The 20805-nt window shown below is 40.3% G+C and overlaps 1 protein-coding gene across 1 annotated transcript in view; it reads left to right on the plus strand.

Moving 5' to 3' along the window:
- The window catches only part of LOC310941608 (copine-8), a gene marked incomplete at both ends in the record, with an annotated part of 94046 nt that extends 76165 nt beyond the window's left edge, over positions 1-17881 (plus strand). The window contains 7 exons of the mRNA XM_083906794.1: positions 5338-5384; positions 6608-6789; positions 7296-7423; positions 10674-10776; positions 13970-14027; positions 14623-14696; positions 17693-17881. Coding sequence (XP_083762920.1) covers positions 5338-5384; positions 6608-6789; positions 7296-7423; positions 10674-10776; positions 13970-14027; positions 14623-14696; positions 17693-17881 — 781 coding nt within the window. The remainder of the gene's footprint in view (positions 1-5337; positions 5385-6607; positions 6790-7295; positions 7424-10673; positions 10777-13969; positions 14028-14622; positions 14697-17692) is intronic.
- Between the last annotated feature and the right edge of the window lie 2924 nt (positions 17882-20805).

Here is a 20805-nt window from a genome sequence, read left to right on the forward strand (position 1 = left end):
TCCACCCCGCATTTGTTAAAAACAAGGATGCACAGGAATGCTTGCCCTGTTACTTGTTTATTATTATAATAAACAAACCTTGCCGTTTGTTTAATGTATTCTTTCGAGCTCTGTTCCTTTCCAGCTTATGAATTCCTTTGCATGATTGTGCTCTATAGATTTGAAGCTATACTTACCTTTCTTGCATGTCTCACAGCACGTGATCCGGGCAACATGCTGCTTGTTAAGCACAGTAACTGCAGAGTGATACGTGCTTTCACGTGAGAGTCTCCAAACACCACAGTCGGCAGACTTAGCGACAAAGTCGCCACGTTGGCATCACTGCTCTGTCAGAGATGCGCGAGACTCGCAAGCTGTGACAGTGATTTGCGAGGTGTGCGACAGAAGACAGACAGGTAGCTCGGTAAATTATTTTATTTGGTCCAAATGTTTTAATTGGTCATACTTTTATCATAATAATATGAGAATTAAATAATGATGAGTTTCAAAACCTGGTGGGTTTATCTTACGTTTTAGAGTGCTTTACGCTTATTAGGAGCAATTTAAGATTACAAAAGCAAAGTGTAAAATTGCAGGAAAGGTAAGTATAGCTTTAATTGCAAACTAAAACTGTTTTGTAAGTTATTTGTTGCTGATTACAGCTTGAAGTGGTGATAAGGTCTTAAAATATTTTGAGATGGTCTTGAAAATGTTTTTAAAAAGTTATTGAAAATTCAGGATTCCTGCATATACCCTGAAACTTGGTGTTAAATGTTTGATTTCCCTTTTTTTTTTATATATATACTGTATATAATGCAGTTGCTAGGTGAGTGGACAGGTGATAAACAAATACACTGGCTTTGCCTGGGAAAGTCTCCCCCGCTACACTTTGGCGTATATCCACACGTATCCCCATAAAGTCCCTGTGTCCAAAGATTTGACTGTGCAGGAGCCTAGCTATCTCTGTGGGAGGAGATATTTCCCTGGAGAAATATGCTCCCTCCCTGATGCGAAAAAACATGTCTGACTGGGAGGAAAAGCACAGTTTGGAGGGTACAGTATATATTTGTTCAATGATAAGATAATATATGATAATATCCTGTGCGCACAAGGCATGGATCATGTGTGTACAAGATATTTACAAAAAAGAAAAGAGGTGCTTTAGAAGGTAGCTAGAAGGTGGCTAGAAATCTCATCACTGAGGACCAAATTAAATGTTTTTGTAGTGCACGATCCTGCCTGAAGCAAAGCTTTAAAGTGAACTGATAAAAAAAAAGAAGAAGCATGGCATGATAGAGCTCATAAACAGCCCTTAAAGGGCTGGAGAGGTTTCCCTCTATCGTCAGGGCACAGAGCGATAAGGTTTGGGTTTTTTAGGAATCTCTCCTTACTCTGCTGAAACTCGTGCCGTGTTGGGGTTGAGACCACTGCCTGTGGAAATCCCTTATCAACCCAACCAGAACAGTTTTACTGCCTTTCTGGTTTGAACCTGTTTGCTGCAGATCTCCATTTAATGCTCAGGTAGTTTTGTATCATGCTTCATGTTCGTGTGTGTGTGTGTGTGTTTTGCACTCTTTTCTTCCACCTTACATCCAAAAAATGAAATTAAATGTGTTCCTACCAGGGAACACACCATGGAGACCAGCATGTTGCCTCGCAACCTTTATTGCCAAATGTCTTCATGGAGTAAAAGAGGGAACAGAAGGATTTGAAGCTGTGTTGCAAACTTAGAAAATTTGTATTTTTTTTTTTTTCTTTTAATCCTTTATGTGCATCATTTCCCTAAAACACACATGCATGTGCAAGAAACCCATATCACAAGGGAAGATCCCCCAAAATGTCTCTTTCAAATTCTTGTCTGATTAATGCAGAGGATGTCGTTGACCTTTTTGGAGGCTGTCTTGTGTTCTGTTCAGGTTATGAATATTGTCTCCAACAGGAGTCACAGTGATGATGTCGGACATTTTTTGTAAAACAAGAAACTCTGACTGAAGGTATTGTGCTACTGTGCTTGTGCTCTAAATTTTACAGCCTCGTTACATAAAAATAAGCACCGTCTTACCACAGGGGTTTGATAAAGTCGATCAGTCACAGTGAGTCGACAATTCTGACTCGCTTTTATGTATTTGGCCAATATCTCTTGAGATTTTTCAATTTCCTTGCCTTTGTAGTAATTTGCTTAACAGCTTTAAAGTGGTGGATGACTGTTCTGGATGCTTGCTGAATAAGTGATTTATAAGTGATTTTGTTATTTCCTTGTGCTGACGTCTTTGAAAGTTTCTTATGCCATCCTCCAATGTTTCTGTTTGTCCCCTCAAACTTCCAAAAACTGTGTGTGTGACAGCGAGGGGTTGGATAGAAGACAAAGAGATCATGTATAATTTATACTGCAAGGCTGAGGCTTGTCCGTGCGAGCGTGAAGAGAATTCGGTCAGATCTCCTCACTCTCTGCTCTTTGGCTGCAGCGGTCCACTGGTGAAATAAAACCCCAAAAATATATTGAGTTCAAGAGAATGGAATTGAAATTGCAACCGTGGCTTGTTCCCTCTTTTTCTAAGTTTGAAGCCTGGTCTGAGCTGAAGTGGCTAAGGAATCTTACCTATCTGGACATTTAAACACTGTTGTACACTAATTTTAATACAAATGTTGGCATGCTAATGTGATTTAAATGACAACATGTTTGAGAAAACTAGAGTATTCAGAGTGCAGAGACAGACACAGGGAAGAGTTAAAATTGCTACGATACCTAAAGATATGATACATATATCCAATATATGATTTACATACTATTGAAAGAAAAAACTGTTAAAAATAGCAATGTCAAAAGCAGTTTTATTTGTCTAAAACTTTTACATTTACTACTCCAAACCCTCCTTCCATTCATTTTTCTTTAAAACAAACCCTAACCCCAGCTGCAAACAAGCAGTTGGAGGCTTAAAGGAGACATATTATGCAAAATCAACTTTTTAATCATTTTAATTCTTATATTTGGGACTATGGAGGCCCTATGAGTAGGTAAAGTGTGAAAAGATGATTTTTGTGGTCTGCCACAGTCTTAAGTACAGGAGATAAAACACGCGATGTTGACTTTGGCGCGCATTGCGACGTCACAATGAGACATTCCTGGAATTGTTGTCTTGCGGAGCTCCGCTTTGTCCATAAAAAACATAAGAGTGCAGGCGGGGGCAATAGTATCCGGAAGAGCAGAAGTCCACAAAGTGCTCTATTCTTGGCTCCACTGTGCAGCACAGAGTTCTACACAAACTTCCAGTCTCAGAGGATTTACGTGTCCAGTGGATAGATTTGTTATATGACGGCAATGTGCTAGGGTCGGCAACTGATGGCTTTTCCAAATGCTAATTGCTGTTAGCTGCCAGAGCCTCAGTGATGCTGACGTAGTTTCTTGTGTCTCATTTGCATTTAAAGAGACAGGCACTCAAAAGCAAGCGTTCTGAACAGGGCTGTTTTGGCAGGGTGATTGAACTGCTATCGTGCTTCATCCTTTTTTGACCAGACATGTTCATTAGGACACCAGGGAACTAGGTTAACTTGGAGAAATAGGGTATAATATGAGTCCTTTAAATAACACACAAAACCACTCAAAAAATCTTTTTTTTTCACCTCAGCATAGTCAGATTAAAGTTCAAGTGTACAGTCCTGAGTCTACCTGCTTTGTGGAACAGACTGTTAAAGGACTGTCTCTCTCTCTCCCTCTCTCTCTCTCTCCATGCCGTGGACAGCAGAGTGCCTGCACTTCACACGGCCTGCTGAGGTGACAAAGATGATGAGCTGCTGGCTGGCTGTGACACTAACTGAATTCAGGAGATGTGTATAGGATAGAGGTGGTGGGGGCTTTTCTGTGTGATTGTGTGTCTCTGCCAGTGAGTGGAGATTGGCGCGAAAAAAGCAGTGACAGGCCAACAGAGCACTTAACCACATCCTGTTCCTGCAGGTTAACAAGATAGGAAATGTTTTGATGGCGAGAGACGTACCGCTCTCTCCTGCTGGGTGCTGTGGTGTGTGAGGATTTTGTCTGCCTTGTTTCATCCCTCCTGTTATGTGGGCTTGTTTTTTTTTTTCTTCTTCTGCTGCTGTTGTTGTGTGTTTTCTCTCAGTTTGTGTGAAGCAGAGCAACTCGGGTCAAGTCCAAACAGGAAGTTAGGGCTCCTACTAGAGCTGAAACAGTTAATTGATTAATCAATTAGTAATCGAATACTTACAGGCGCCATATGTAAGAATGCGGCCAAAAACGGTTACTACACTCAAATTCAAAATACCAAGGTCTTTTAGGTTTAGTTTTCTCCGCCATTGTAGCTCAGACATAACTGGCAACACTTGTTTGCTCTGCAGCTGAGACTCTACTGACTGCAATGATTGGTAGACGGTGGTAGGAGGCGCCACATGCGAATATTTTGGCTGTACTCTTATATGAACATAATTCCTGAGTCTTTGTGACACATTGAGAGAATTTTATGGCCAGTTGCTTTAGATTTATTGCATAATGCACCTTAAACTAATCGTCAACTATTTTTTTTATCGGTTTGACGCTTTTTTCATTATTAAAACAAGATTTCTGATTGTTTTAGCTTCTTAAATGTGAATATTTTTCTTCGTTTCTTTGCTCCACATAACAAAGAAATCATTAAAAGTGAATCATTTTGGTTTGTGGACAAAACAAGACATTCGAAAACAGCATAATTTCCAGGTTTGATACTGATCAACATTTTTTAACATTTTCAGGACCAAACAATTCATCCAGAACATAATCGACCGATTAATCGATTACGAAAATAATAAAACAGCTCTAGCTCCTACAGTAAACGGATTTACTGCGACTAGTAAATATGCAAATATGTATGACTACTACTGTAATACTAGTATGATTTTTAAAGGCAGCACAAGGGCTAACCACCATGGAACTAAGCATAAACACTCCCATTTAGACCCCAGATGCTGGTGTGCTTTGCCTATTAAGGTTACGATGTCATAGACCATCATTGGTCTGCGTGGGGTAATGAAGCGGTTGTACATTTTTTACACCCCTGTAGAAGAGCGTGACCCATTGGTGTCTTGGTATAAAAGTCATATAGTGACTACTTTGACTGTCGCCGTGTTTGTCGTTAAGAACAACGTTCCTCTGAGCAGCCTTTATGTTGAGTGTGAAACCCTGGTAACTTGCTCTCCTCATTACTGTCACTGCTAAAGGGCAGGGAGAACTCTGTTTGCACTCTCTAGCATTGATCACTTTAAACTGATTACCTCTGCAGTTCATTGCTTCTGTTCATTTTGTGTGACTGTGTGTGAGAGAGAGAGAGGACGGCTGATTGATGAATAATTTTTCTACTTCTCTTTTCCAAGGACCCAGATTAACTTCACCGTGGCCATTGATTTCACAGCTTCCAATGGTGAGCCTCCACACACACACACACACATACGGAGCACACCCACTTAATGACACACAAAGTGTGCTGTATGCCCAGGGAGCGTTTATTCAAATCTATGCAGATGGGGAATCAAGTGTTTCCTAATAGCCCTCTCTATCACACCTGGCAACTAAAGCTGAGTACAGTAACAAGCTTTGATGGCTGTGATAATGCACTGTGTTATCCCTCTATCCTTGAGCTCAATTGGAGCAGGACAAGTGGCAGCAGTGGAGCCAAATCCTATTAAATTAAAAGAGAAGAGCTCTCATGCTGTGGATGTGAAAAAAAAAATGCGTTTGAGATTCAGGTGTAGTTGTTCTTGCCTGGTTCATTAAAACCTTATTACTAACAGTGGCTACGGGAGAACAGCAATTCTGTGAAGATATATTTAATAGTGATATTTAAAGACTTGAGCAGGGGGATCAATACGTTTGTGTCACTTCCATAGTTAATTAGTTCCTCTGTGATGCTTTAATGGAAACAGAGGACCCATGCACGTCATGCATCTGTTCATTTTAGCCATAAAGCTTATCATAGCTCATTAGCATAGCTATTTGGTTTCTAGATCAGCTTGTGAACAGTGCAAGGAGATGTCTAAACTATATTTTTGACTCGTCACACTTTTAAAGCTGTTTCATGATTCCTTCAATCTTGCCCATCTCATTGATTGCACAAAATTCAATCATATCCATGGAAGTCTTCTACCTTTTATGTTGATGCTGCTGTCACGGCCGAACTTGGCCAAACTGTGATTAAGAACTTCAAACTGTGAAGAGCAGCATAACACCCCTCTGTGTTTCGGAAAATGAGTATTAGAAGAAGTTATCTTCTTACCTTGCTTGGTTAGATTAACAAACCAAACGTTCTAACATTACAAACTAAGTTTTGATTCATGTGATTTACTCATGTAATGTAGAACGGACAACTTCTCAAAACATCATCGTCTGAAGTTTACTTTTGAGTCCTCACACTGTGACAATGGCACCCATAAGATTTATAATCAAACACGTCATATTAACTTAACAATCTTACTGTGTTCTTCTATGATTGACTTAGATGTCTGTCCTGCTGGGTCAACCACGTGTAGACTGATAACTCTGGGCCTTAGTTCTATTGTTTGATCTAGCTCACCCTTGTAAACCCTTGTGAGCCACAGAGAATCCTCTGACTGCGTTTCTGTGCTTTGTCTCTCTTGTCACATACAGGAAACCCAGCTCAGCCCACCTCGCTCCACTACATGAGTCCCTACCAGCTCAATGCTTATGCAATGGCTCTGAAGGCAGTGGGAGAGATCATCCAGGACTACGACAGCGATAAGATGTTCCCGGCGCTCGGCTTTGGAGCCAAGCTGCCACCGGACGGACGGGTCTCCCATGAGTTTGCTTTGGTGAGCGAGAGAGAGACAAAGGATGGGAGGCATGGAAAGACAAAAGGAGGAAGAAGTGTAGTTATTTCTGGCAGAGTAGCAGATATGTGTAATAAAATGGGCATCTAATAAAGCGTGGTGTTCTTTAAAGGTCCAATGTGTAACATTTAGGAGAGTTTATAGAGCCCTGGTAACCCTCAATTGTCTATCCAATGCAAACTCACTTTAATAGCTGCTAGCAATACATTTTTATTTTTTACAGCCTTAAAATAAATGTTTTATTCAGGCAATGCCCCCGTTTTACTGAGGCTGTGTTTGTTGTCAAAGGTGCGAGTCCTTTCCTTGTTCCAGTCAGCAGTTTCACCGTTTGATGTAGCTTATTCTAACACACTGGACCTTTAAAGACAATACCCTGTGGAATACATTACAGTATATAAATAATCTATGAGCTCCTCTATGGCTGGACCTGTTGAATTTAAGTGAAATCAGTCATGTAAGTTGCTCGTTTCTTCTTTTGTTTAATGCAGAATGGGAATCCTCAGAATCCGTACTGCACAGGTATCGATGGCGTAATGGAAGCCTACTATCAGAGTCTGAAATCAGTGCAGCTCTACGGCCCCACCAACTTCTCCCCTGTCATCAACCATGTGGCCAGGTATTACACAAACACAAAGTGTCTTTCACACAAAAATTAGCAGGTATATACCTGGGGTTTTTCAACAAGGGTGAACCTCTAATAAAAGGCAGTTAACACTCTGGGCTGTTGATTATCAGAATAATCATTCGTCTGCAAAATTTCCTTGGTTGTTTAGTCGTTGTGGGAAAAAACGAAAAAAGCAGCGTCTTGTCAAAATAAAATCAATGGCTGAACCATGCATGGCTTTAATTTGAAAGGGCGCACACAAGGAAGTGTAGTTTGATTGACAAAAGTCCCTTCAGTGTTTACGGCTGTGACGTGCAAACTATGCAGGCAGATAATTATTTGCTTACTTTTTACAGACTTTTTAATTTATTTGTTGATGTGCAAGTTCCTAAGTTGTTTGATGACTCATGGTAATGTTATTCAGTTGAAGTTGAACACTTCCAGAATGAGAATAACTTATTTAATTGCTTTGTCGGTGTTAATAAAGCAGCAAGCTCCGCGCCCTCACAAACTGTTAAAAAACAATTTATTATTTATCATGGTGGTATTGCAGGTTGATTAAGTACTTTTGAGTGAATAATTCAAAAGCTCATACTAAATTGTGTTCTTGTTCAAGGTTAGTATGATATTCTAATATATTTGATTTCAACAAAAGTGTTCAGATTCTATTTGGTGATTGTTCCAATCCATTCAATCAGTCATTACTGCACTGCACAGGTTGAAATATGCGGCTCCCTCCGTGCAAGGTGCAATTAAGGGTCGATTTTAAAGGTCCCATATTATGCGATATCAACTTTTTAATCATTTAAATCCTTATATGTGGGACTCTGGAGGCCCTATCAAATCGTGCAAAGTGTGAAAAAAGATGACTCACTCGCGATGTTGACTTCCGCACTCCTTGGGACGACACAAGACGATTATTTCCTGGAATTGTTGTCTGGTGGTGCTCCTCCGCTTTGTCCGTAAAACATGCAGGAGTGCAGGCGAGGGCAACAGTGTTCCAAAACTGGAAGTCTGCAAAGTCTGCGAAACGTTCTATTCTTGGCTCCACAGTGCAGCACAGAGTTCTACACAAACTTCCAGCCTCAGAGGTTTTATCTGTCCAGTTTCATCGTGCCAGGAAATAACACTAGACTTTGCTGTCAAAAGTAAAGCAGATGAAGAAGACATAAGCATGTTCATCTGGTTCTCATGTTCCCTCTAAAGCTGTGTGGAGCCAAAGCCAGTATGTGCATTGGAGTGAAGGCCAATTAAAGTCATTCCCATTGGTCAAAAACTCTAATGCTTAACGATTGTGTCCAGTGGAAATGGGCTATGGTACATGGGGTATATAAATAGTCTTCATTTGATGTCTTACTTGTGTTAATTTGATGGATTAATTATTTGCACTTTATTTTTTACTTTTACTCTTGACTATATGCTATTTCTGCTTATATAACGAGCTGTAAAAGCGTGAAAGAACATGAAGTACATTTCACCTTGTGATTGACACTCAACACGTGTTTTCTCAGGTTTTCTTTAATAAGCTCCGTGCAGCTCTGTGTTGCCAGGTAGCTAGCGAAGGGTTTGAGGGAGCGAGAATAAACTATGGACTCAAACAGAGAAAGTACCTTTGATTGCATGTTTGTTTGTGTCTGTGTTTTGATCATTTATGCTGCGGGGAAAACCAGGCAGACACAGGATCCATTCAGAGTCTTCAGAAAGAAAAAGGAGAGAAAAAGAAATTAAGAAACTATTCATGCAAGTATGTAATTAAAGAGACGTGCTCCGGTGAAGTCTCTCATCAGGTTACTTCACATATTTAGAACATAATTTACCGGAATCTTAATTGCATAGTTACACATGACGAGGGAAAAGCTCTCAGGGGGGAAATTGTGAAACATGCATTAATACTGAGGCAGCAGTTTACTTTTAAACAACCTGCAATTTTCACCTGAACACCCCTTTACCCGACCAATTTCTTTCATTGAGCCCTCCCACTGAACGTATTACTTTTTCCCTCTCTTTTAACACATCAAAATCTTTATGAAAATGCTGTCATGCCTCAAAATTAAGTTCATAGCTGTAAAAGGTACAATTAGCGTTTCTCAGGTGGAAAACAGCAGCCGAGCATCCACTGAAGGTTCACCAAAGAATACTTCAAAAAATGAAAAATTAAACACATAGAAACAGCTAAGCCAAAGTTACCAATATCTGTCAACTAAAACTCACTAATTAACTTTTTGGTGATTTGTACCAAAAAGTGTAAAACAACATCAGCTTCCTGGGCTGTGAATAATAATAAAAAAGCCCTTTCCTAACTGCTTTTCCCGAATCTATACAGATAATAAAGTGAAACTCGTCTACCCTTTGTCCTAGACTTATCATTATAATGTTGAAACCAGATTCATATTGCAGTAGTCACAGGAAAACAACACCATCTCCATTTGTGCTGATCCATTTCATTGCCAAAAGGATGGGGTTGAGGGCTTTTGCAGGAAAATGTCAACTTTATTTACAGCATGCAAATGAACTGCATTATTCTGTTTCCAAAACATTGAAGAGATTTGTGTTTTTTGTGTGTTTTTTCAACACAATACCAGCCCTTTACTGTCCTTTATTTTACTTCACACATCGTTACAACAGTGTGTTGTCTCTTAAAACTACATTGAGGATATTATCGAGGGTTTTTGGTGTCAGTCCTGTTAAAATTCCTGGACGCAGTCAACCAAAATTCTCAAAATAAAACATAGTACATAGTACGTAGTAGTATATACAACATAGTACATACAACGACCCCCTTTACCTTTCCCCCTCACTCAAGCTGGGTTTTCATTAAAATGTATTGTAAAGTAAAACCACAATTTTAGTGGCACAAAAGTCTGTGTCAGAGGGACAATAAGCAACGTAAATATGACGTAAGTAAAGAGCGCCAGTCTCTGTGGACATGTGGTCATGTTTCTTTACTGCTTCAGTTCATTACTGTAGTAATATTTGCTTCTTGCATGATGTGGAATAATGTTGTGATTGCCTCATCGGCCCAAACAAACCTTTACAGTTTAAGATCCTCCAGATTAGGAAGTAAGTGACGTTTATTCAATAAGAAAAAAAATCACTATCAGATAATGTTCGGACGATTCATTCCCTCTTAACTATTTCATCATAATCTCTTTAATATTGGAACAAGCAAAGCACTTTAGTCGTAGGTAAACTGATTGATGCTGAAGTAATGAGTCACATTTTAGTGTCGGAGAAATAACTACAACCATGCTTTTGTGCACAGGTATGCAGCTTCAGTGAAGGACGGCTCCCAGTACTTTGTGCTTCTCATCATCACAGATGGCGTCATCTCAGACATGGCCCAGACCAAGGAGTCTATTGTCAACGTAAGAACATCTCCTCACCACATATGTCTGACCGCCCAAAACATAAAAGGAAATATGTATATATATATATATCTTTGACAAAATTGTATGAAAAATCGTCCAATTATAATAATGATGATGAAATGTGCCTCATAAAAGATGCAAAATGACACAAACACATATTAAGCGAGGGTGTGGGGTTGGGTTTGGTGGATGAAATGATAGTGTAGGCAATTTGTTGCTTTTCATCTATTTTTCATAATTTGCGCTGGTTGTAAACGCATGCTTGAGCAGCATTCAGTTTAAAAGGTGTGAAAAGTTGGCGACAACAATAACAACGTCAAAAATAGACATAAAAGAAAGGAAGTTGCCATGGGAAACATTTGCAGCCAACGCCATCATACAAAGTTAAACAGCTATTAGAAACGAATGTAGATGGAAAGTTCTCTTTAATCCTTGACAACGTTATTTTCTTTTCTTTAATCTGTCTCTGAATGAAAGTGGCTCGTTTGGTCCGCTTTTAGCTGAGAGACAATGAAATTACTGCATTAAGAAAAGGACTTTACATACATTAATGCAATGTAATGCTATCAGTGAGTCAGTGAATCAGACTGACAAACTTACTCAAAGTGCTTCACAAGATCAAAAGAAGGCCCCACCTCCCCACCCGAATCCTCAGAACAAATAGTGATGAGGACTAAAAGAAGAGAAAATTGAATGATGTTAAAGGTAGGGTTGGAGATCCTGGGAAAAAGTCCAAGCCTCTTTCTTCAGACTTCCCTCCGAGGCAACGCCTCCAGAGCACAGGAACACTCAACGGACATGGATTCACGAGCGCTGCGCAGCATCTGTCACTTTTGGTACATTTCAATGACGCTAACTTTTTTGGATACTTGTCAAAAATGACAACATGATGCCGGAAAAACAACAAATACTCAAAAGATCCAGTCCAGTAAAAACAGCGCCACCACCATCATCATCATTTTGCAGCCCTTTCTGGGCTTTCAGTTGTCGCCATCGTTCAAAGGCAGCACCGATGTTCACTGTGGTCTTGGATCGCGCTGCATCGGCCTTTTTTCTTGGGGCAGCTGGAGTAGCTTTTCCCAAACGACGTCTTTCATTTGCGAGAACACTTGCTGTTGGCACCATTTCTGTCATCATGTTGCTGCAACTGTCTCGTGTATCGTTGGATTTTTAGCAAGCTAGCGTAAGCTGAAGGACGAGGGGTACACGCATACGGGGTAGGGATTGGATGGGGTTTTTAAAGGCCTGTCCGTTCCACAGGTGCCTGACGCTTTTAATTTTTGTGCATCAATGAGTTGGTTACAATCGGGTTGTGAAGAGGATTTTCAGCAATACAGAAAAAAGAAATGCTGCAGAAAATGATCTCCGACCCCACCTTTACTACTTTATAAGAGAATAGACCAGAGAAGTAAAGTATTCTGAAATATGACGGTAAAACACACACACTGATTGTGTGATATTGTTGTGATGTACTGGGTAGCCTTTACTCCTATTACTTTATTGTGTATGGTGTATTTTCTGTGCCCTTCTCACTTTTGACAGCGTGTTATTCAGCCTCCGTCCTTTCTCTCCATCACTGTCGGGAAAAGTCAGGCCCCCGAGGGAGGCCGTAAGAATGCAAAAAATGTAGTGTTTTTTTTTTTTGTAAAAAGTCCGATCCATCCGAGACCTTTCAGAGCCGAGGAGGAGAGTAGGCTGAGGAGAGTGAAATGTTAAGGAGAAACGGACGTGGCAGTGATGAGTGAAGAGGGAAATAAAGGAGTGTAGAGGGCAGTAGAGATGTAAAATGGATCAGTACCGAGTGGGAGTGAAAAACCAAATGAGATCTGTTGATAAGATCATCCATAGCTCTGCAGCCTGAGATCAACACATTATTCAAACTCACTGAACACACACACACACACACACACACACACACCGCTGCCTCTCTCTCTCCGTCTAACATATTCTTGACACTCACACGTACCCACACGCTCGCACACAACACAAACACGTGTCATTTGTAAGCTGTCAGTGAGTGAAGCCAGAGTTGTTGATTCTCTCTCTCGTCAATGATATTATGCACTTGGATGCTGTTGCGACCCACGCAGTGCTCCAGTAGGTGCTGTTAAAAAAAAAAAACATGCATGCATAAACACTTCATACATATGGTTCCAACCCCCTTTATGTCGTGTATATGTTGAGAAGACTTCTGCGGAGGCTTTGTTTACCACTGATGGAGACAAAGGCAAGACTGCGAACTTTGTAGACCTGCACCTGAAGCTCATTTGTAGCTCGACTAGCAATACCGACATCAGTCTCATATTGTCCTTTATTTTTTTATAAGCCTGCAGCACGCTAGAGGATAATTTTAGGTTGATTTGAACAGATTATCTAGCCAAATTATCCTGTAGTGTGAGGATTTAAAAGACACAAATTTAACATTATTGGACGCATCGGAGTCTTCCTGATTTCAAATCGTATATGTTTGATATTTAGGACTGAACAGTGATTGGGTGGCGTGAGCAGAACAATGGAATGAGAACAAGGTGACCAGGAAACAGATGTTACATACTTTTATTTAGAACCATACTTGATTCCGTCTTCTCAGCCATAATTTCATCCACAGTTTTTGTGCGTTTCTCTGCCCAAAACATCGCGAGTCACGTTAAATCACATGAGGGTCTGTGAGATCCCAAATCGCTGGAATCTCCTCCCTGAAATCGTTTGATTAAATGCCAAGTGTGTGTGGTCCTGCGTCTTGACCTGATAGTTTAGTCCATGCTTTCTCAGGATTAAAACTAGATGAAAATCAGTTCCACAGTTTGTTGTGTCTGTGGTCTAATGCTGGCATGAAGGCACATACACCGTAGGCCCCGAAACAACAACTTAATAAACCTAGTACAGCTTATCAAACTACAGTAATGACATCTGTATTATCTTTGAACTTGAATAAGGCCTTTGTGCTGATGGGGCTGTACACACAGAAAACAAGTTCAGAGAATCTGCTCTCACATCGCATCATATCAGCTTTTCATCCACATGGAATCAGAAATTGGGGAACGCTGAAATGCAGTTTTTTGAAAAAGGTGCCAAATGATGCCGTGCCCAGGCTGTGATACTTATACTTATTCCAACGAAGCTCTATTTTTTTTAAAATTGGTGACATTTTTATTTTGTGTCCCATATTTCCTGCATGTCTTCTCTGCAGGCCTCCTGTCTGCCAATGTCAATCATCATTGTGGGGGTAGGACCTGCAGAATTTGATGGTAAGTCATTAAGATCTTCTGTATTATTGAGCAATGATTGAGATGTTAAATTATGGTTCGGACTGATTTAAAAAAGGTTAAGGAGGATTTAGGTTAAGTTAAACATCATTTTATCATTGACCTGAGCAGACGGACCTCTCTGCTGTACAGCAAGTACACACTAAATAAGATGATGACACAGCATAAGCATAATGACACCACAATCAGCAGGACAGCTGAGTGACACATTTATTTCTTTATTTATTTTTCATTCATTTTTGAGTTCATTCATGTAACTTAAGCTGCATTATATTATACAGTGTATTCACACATCGTCATATTACTTAGTAGTATTTATCGCAGGGATTCTGTCAGCACTGATTGGCTACTTTTAAATTTGCCTGTCAAAGTGACACATTTAGCTGTTTCAAATCAAATCAAACTTCCATAAGCTCTTACACTGGATCGGACGAGGGAGCTGGAGATCATTGATTGTTTTGTGACTGATAAGGTTCATAGTTAATTGATTTTGAACAATGCAGAAATTCTAGGTTTGCTTTTATTATCTTTTATCCACTCATTAAATTCACATTTAACCCTCTTTTTCTCTCCTAAGCCATGATTGAGTTGGATGGTGATGAAGTCAGAATTTCATCCAGAGGAAGATACGCCGAGAGAGACATTGTTCAGGTACACACTCTGTCTTACGTAGAATGTCATTGTTTTTCATAGAAATTAGAGTAAAACACGTCCAGCTTCATAAAAGAGCTCTAAAATGTTACATTTATGACATTTTTTTATATCAATCATAGATGGATTAACACCATAAGGTTGAATTTTGATAAATATGTCCTGATCCTTATTAAAGGCACAGTATGTAATGCTGCTAACTGCTCGGGGCAACAAAATACAGAGTTTGAAACATGTATTTCTATTAATTGTAGTGTTGGAAATCTTTTAGCTGATGTATGTGCATCACTCAACAAAATAATATGTAACATTTATCTTGTAATCTTTCAAATATGTAATCCAGAAGTATTACATATTATAGTTTTATCTTTTTCACACTAGAATGCACAGGTCTGCCTTGTGGCTATGTGGTATAGACACACTGATTTAGTACATTTGTATTATAAAGAAGTACAACACTGAAATAGGAAATAAAGTTAAAATTACATCACTACTAACAGTTGGGACTCAACAAGCCTGGAGCTTTTTGTTCTCTCTTGAGTCCTGGAGCCACTGGGCAGTTGTCCATTTAATCTGGTCAGGAACTGAGACTTGGCAAAGTACCACGGATATAAAACTATCTCACTCTGACAAGTGACATTTGTTACATAATTAGGAAAATTTTGGACTTAGGGAAGAATGATTAACAGACCAAAACAAACCCGAAGACATTTTTATCCTGAAGAGATTTGACTATGCGGAAGAATCAGTGCGTTAAATGTTAAATGCATTGTATTGTCGAGGTGGTGAGCAGCTAAAAAACACCTGAGTCCTGTCCAGGCTGCAAAAAACGCACCTGGTCACCTCGACCCCATGGTGCACTAGACCCTAGAAGACAAAAACAGACACTCACCCACACACACACACACACACACACACACGATGATCTGCTGCCCAGTTACTGTGAAGACTGCCAAATGTCTGCTTCTCTGTCTCTTGCTGAGCCTCACTTTCTTATTAGAGCGGATAAACAGATGTCTCCACGCTCTGACTCTTGGCCTAATGTGACGTCTGCACTCTGTCTTAAGATGTGTGATTTTTATTCTACTTTGTTCTTTATTCCTGTTCATCCACTCCTCTTTGTATTTTATTCTATATTGATATAATTCACAAACAAAAATTCACTGTGAGCTTTTCCTCCTCTGTGACCTTTATGCTGCCAATGTCATATTTCTACCAAGACCACGTGGGCGAGGAACACACTCGTTAGTTGGCTTTTTAACGAGCCCCGCCACCCCCACCCACACACACACACACACACACACACACAAAGTCTGTGTAGATGGTAGAAAAGTTTCAGCACTGGAACTCCACCTCTGCCTACAGGATCTCATTATCAGCGAGCTAATAACCCAGAGTGACACTGCAAGGTTTACATTTTGCAGCGCAAATTGGCACCATCGTGATAATGATCCTGCAAGTGACAACAGCTAATTAAGAAAAATAAAACGGGGGACATCGTCATATCTGACCAGATGCTGTTGAACTATGTTTTTCATGCAAGAGCACAAAAGCTGCGACGCTTTGTGACATGAAGCAGTCTTTGAAATATGCAAGCCTTTATTCATTTATAACAGGACTGTGTGAGGAGGAGGCAGCAGGGCTGCAACAAAATAGAGCTGCAACCGGGTGGCTTGTTAGCTAAGAGCAACATGTTCATCAACGGAAAACTGAATTGAAACATGGCAATTTAGTGTGTGTGTGTTTCAGCTTAAGTGCCACTTACTACCATTAATGTGTTTTTGGTGTGTATAATCACTTGGGAATAAGCCTTTTATACAAACTTAAAACAAGAGCCTTGCTATACAGAGGTGGCCATTTTGTGCCAACTTGTTTTTACAAGAGAATGGATACCTGATGTCTTGGGCCCATTTCGGAGAAAAATCCAGAAATTGTTGTCCAGTAATTAGCGAATGAGACCATTAACTCCTCAGGAAAATGTTAATCGTCGTTATAAATAAAGTGTGAAGTGGGCTTATTTTACCATACACTTCAATTCCAGTTAGAGTTGCCCCCTTGTGGCTAGTAGAGGTGAGAATCACAGCATACCTCACGATACGATACAATACACGATACCAATAATATCACCATTTAACAATTCTGTGATAATCAATATATTGCAAGTAGTGCTGGAAACCTAAGTGCCATGTGTTAACATTAACGGCGTCAACGTTAACACATGGCACGTTTCCATGACAACTGATCAGGAAAATACGCATGTGATGGCATGTTTACGTGACTCCCGATTGTTAAAATGAATCTAACCCTAACCCCTAACCAAGTAACGCAGTTTTTTGTGTCACGGTACTGGATTCCAGGCACCGTTTACCAGTTAGCTCCTTTAGCGCCGTTAGCACGAAAAGAGCAGTGCTACAAATAACCAGCGTACCTGTGTACTGCGTACGGAGCCGTTTCTTTCTATATGTGGACTATGCAGCGGCATAGGACTCCACAGCCACCAGGGGGCCCCCAAACTGCAAGTTCAGACTCATATTTTATTGTATTTTTGAGAATTAAAAGTACCTGTCTTTATTTGCATGTATTGGATGCATTCATTATGCTTTTTTTTTTGCAAAAAAGCAATTGTTTGTGGGGTAATCAGAAAAAGTTAGGAATCTCTACCTCGTGTTTGAAAATCAACTATCAACTATCGCATTTGCATGAGTAAAGGAAGACGAAATATCACCAAATCCATATTTTGACCCACCCCCTAGTGACTAATCAGGAAATGAAGATATACTGATTCACAGAGCAAACTTGTGGACGACATCCACGTTTATATATGTGGTTTGTGGTTCCTTGGCCTTGAAAGTGAAACCTTGTTAATAACACACAGCAGATGGTAACAGATTCAGATGATGTTAGAGAGCATTTAGAGAATGTCACCTTCCAAAAGTTCCCACGTCTTCTTTTCAAAAAAAAAACAACCTAACCCTGTATTCATTTTTCTTCATCAGTTTGTGCCATTCAGAGACTACATCGACCGAACAGGGAACCACGTCCTGAGCATGGCCCGCCTCGCCAAAGACGTCTTGGCCGAGGTCCCCGATCAGTTCCTCTCCTACATGAGGACCCGTGGGATAAAGCCATCGCCTGCACCGCCTCCCTACACACCACCGGGCCAACTGCTCCAAACCCAAATATGAGCTGCGATGGCATTGAAGGGTTTCCGGAGTCAGGGGTTTAACTGAACTGACTTAGCGCTCTAAATACTTCCATTTCCTCAAAGCCACTCTCCAGGCCTGGTCCTTGTGGGTCACGGTGGTCTTTCTTGTGTCCAGGAAGCTGCATCATGTCGGGGGGCCAAGAGAGAGAGTGATGCTTTCAAAGGCAGGAAAAGCCAACGAGAGTCTGTTTACTTCCACGACTGTCGAGCATTCCTCTTGCTATCTGATTTCTGTTGTTTTTTTCAATGCCTGGGAAACTTCTTGATCAGTTTTTTGGAGGGGATTTTCGGAACGTGTGGATTCGAGCTGGTAATGATCTCAACTGCTTGATCGACGTGTTGAAGTCGGGAGGAAAAAGAATGAAGGATTGTTTTTTTTGGTAGAAAGAAAGAATGTCAAAGGAACCACATTATTCTTAAATGAACACTAACTCCTGTAAATAACTGGACTCTCTCTCTCTTTCTCTCTCTCTCTCTCTCTCTCTCTTTCTCTCTCTCTCTCTCTCTCTCTCTCTCTCTCTCTCTCCCCAAATAACTCACTGTTTACAGTTCATGCTGACAAGATTTTTTTTGTTGATACTTTTATACACACAGTTTCAATATGAAGGTTCTGATTCTCTCTCTTTCTCTCTCCTGGCGTGTGTGTGTGTGTCAGGTAGCAGCAGTGCAGGTCTTGGTAGCTCTTCTGTACTGTACTGTACCGTGCTGTACTGTACTGTACCGTGCTGTACTGTACTGTACCGTGTTCTAGTGTTTGTATTAACCTTTTGCATGAGTGTAGCCTAAGTCAAGTGCATGCATTTAGTGACCTGCACTACCTCTTCTACCCATCTGTCTGTCTGTCTGTAGGGGGTTAGTGTCTCTCACTCTATTTGTCACTACACCCTGTCTGTCCGACCGTCTGTCTGCACTGCTCTCAGGCCGAGGAAGTCTGTATCTCTCGCTCTCTCTTTCCTTTTTTTACGCCTCTGTCTTTCTTTCTCGCTGTGTTTCCATTCAACTGTTTTAGTTCCATTTTACTATTTTTATAGTATTCCTTAAATCGTATTTTTTTGTCCATGGTTAGCTCGTGATTAATCATAAAGTAATTACACATTTTTAACGTATCTATTCTTATAATCAATGGAATAATGATAGCATGAAGCATGAAAGTGATCAACTGAACAATGTTTTATCACCGATTTAGCATTGATTTTTTTTTGTTTTGTTTTCTTAGAGAAATTTAAACATAATTTAACGTCCGTCATGTTGATTTTGCTGCAGCACCAAAGGTTTAGAACACAGTGAAGTTAGTTTGAAGGGAAAAAGACCATTGCTGGATCTGAAAAAGTCAGATTCAGTGCGTTTACATGCACATTAAAAGTCCAATTTTAGTCGGACTAAGACAATAATTAGTCTTAGTCAGACTATCATACGATAACATGCGGATAGTTGCGGTTCATAGTCTGATTACTCCTGCAAATATAGACTTAGTCCAGCTGGAGTCGAACATGGCATTCTGGAACATTCATGGAACAAATTTTCAGAAGTAGAAGGAGACGACGTATAAACGGCTGTACTTCTTTACGAAAATCATACAGCGGCGTGTTTTTCCAGCGACCACAAGAGCCATGCTCCATCTAATTTGTATCCCGATTAACGCGATCAGCAGTTTCGAAACATACAGAACCACAGCACGATCCATCTCGCTGTTAGCCGTTTGTTTTTCTGTGACGTAAAGAGAAACAGCGCCACCTACGGAGGCGGAGTCGGACGTACACGGACAGTAAATCGATTTCCTTCTCCGCATGTATACTCGGACTCGGCAAGTCGTCCAATTGGCTGTCTTAGTCTGACTATGGCCTTAGGTCGATTAAACTGTGCATGTAAACGTACCATTGAACACTGTTTAAGTCTGTCATAAAAACAGAATTAGTGACATTAAAAAAAATCTATCACACTTTGACAGCCCTAATGAGGATATGTATCAATCCCAATATTCCAGACTGTATAAGGTGTCAACGGCCAGTATGTGCATTATAATCCTCTGTACAGAGGAAACGGATCATGAAGAAACCGTGTTTTCTGTTTTTCTGTATTTAAAGTCGCGTTTCTTGGCTGTTGAAAGGGAACACAGTGACTCTCTTGTCTTTGTCTCCATCTCTGTCTTCGTCCTTCAAACCGCCTTGGCAACAGGATGCCCACATGCCCGGGGGTTTTTGTCTCATCCACGTCGTCCAGCACCCACCACAACTCCCTGCCCCATGTTTAAATCAACAGCAGCTGCTCTCAAACAGAGAAAACTGTTTGAGCAAAAAGAGCCCAGTGGTCAAAAACGCAAAGAAGAAAACCTACGTTTCCCTACGTTTGCTTTTGTTCCATTTTTTTTTTTTTTTTTTTTAGTGTGTGCGTATTTTTTAACTGCGACTTTGATATGGCTTTTTACATGTTTGTTATATAGTGTGTATTTATATGTGCCAATCATACTTAAAAAGGATGATTTGTGTGATTTCTGTCATTGACAATGTCCCACGAGTTTCCAATGGAATGAATGATTGTTTCTTAACGGCATGTAATGAAGAATGAGAGGATTTTGCAATTTGTAATGAAGGTGCGTTGAAGTGATGGGTGTTACACTGTGAACGAGAGTCGAGTGTTTGTACGACGCGTACGAGTGTTTCTTTTCCAAACACGAGATGGACTCTTGAAGCAGTCGTACGAACAAAACGGGAGCATTTGAACATTTATTTGATTGTATTGAGTTACACTGCAGTGCCACAAATATGAAGGTTATTTTTAGCCTTGCAGTACAGCATTTGTCTTTTCTTTTTTTTTTTAAAATAGCAAACCTGACTTTATTTTCCATTTTTAAGTATCGTATTTCACCATCAAACTGGACACAATCAATGTGATACAGCAGACACT

This window comes from Microchirus variegatus (genome assembly GCF_963457635.1).
Source record: "Microchirus variegatus genome assembly, chromosome: 20".
Lineage (NCBI taxonomy): Eukaryota > Metazoa > Chordata > Actinopteri > Pleuronectiformes > Soleidae > Microchirus > Microchirus variegatus.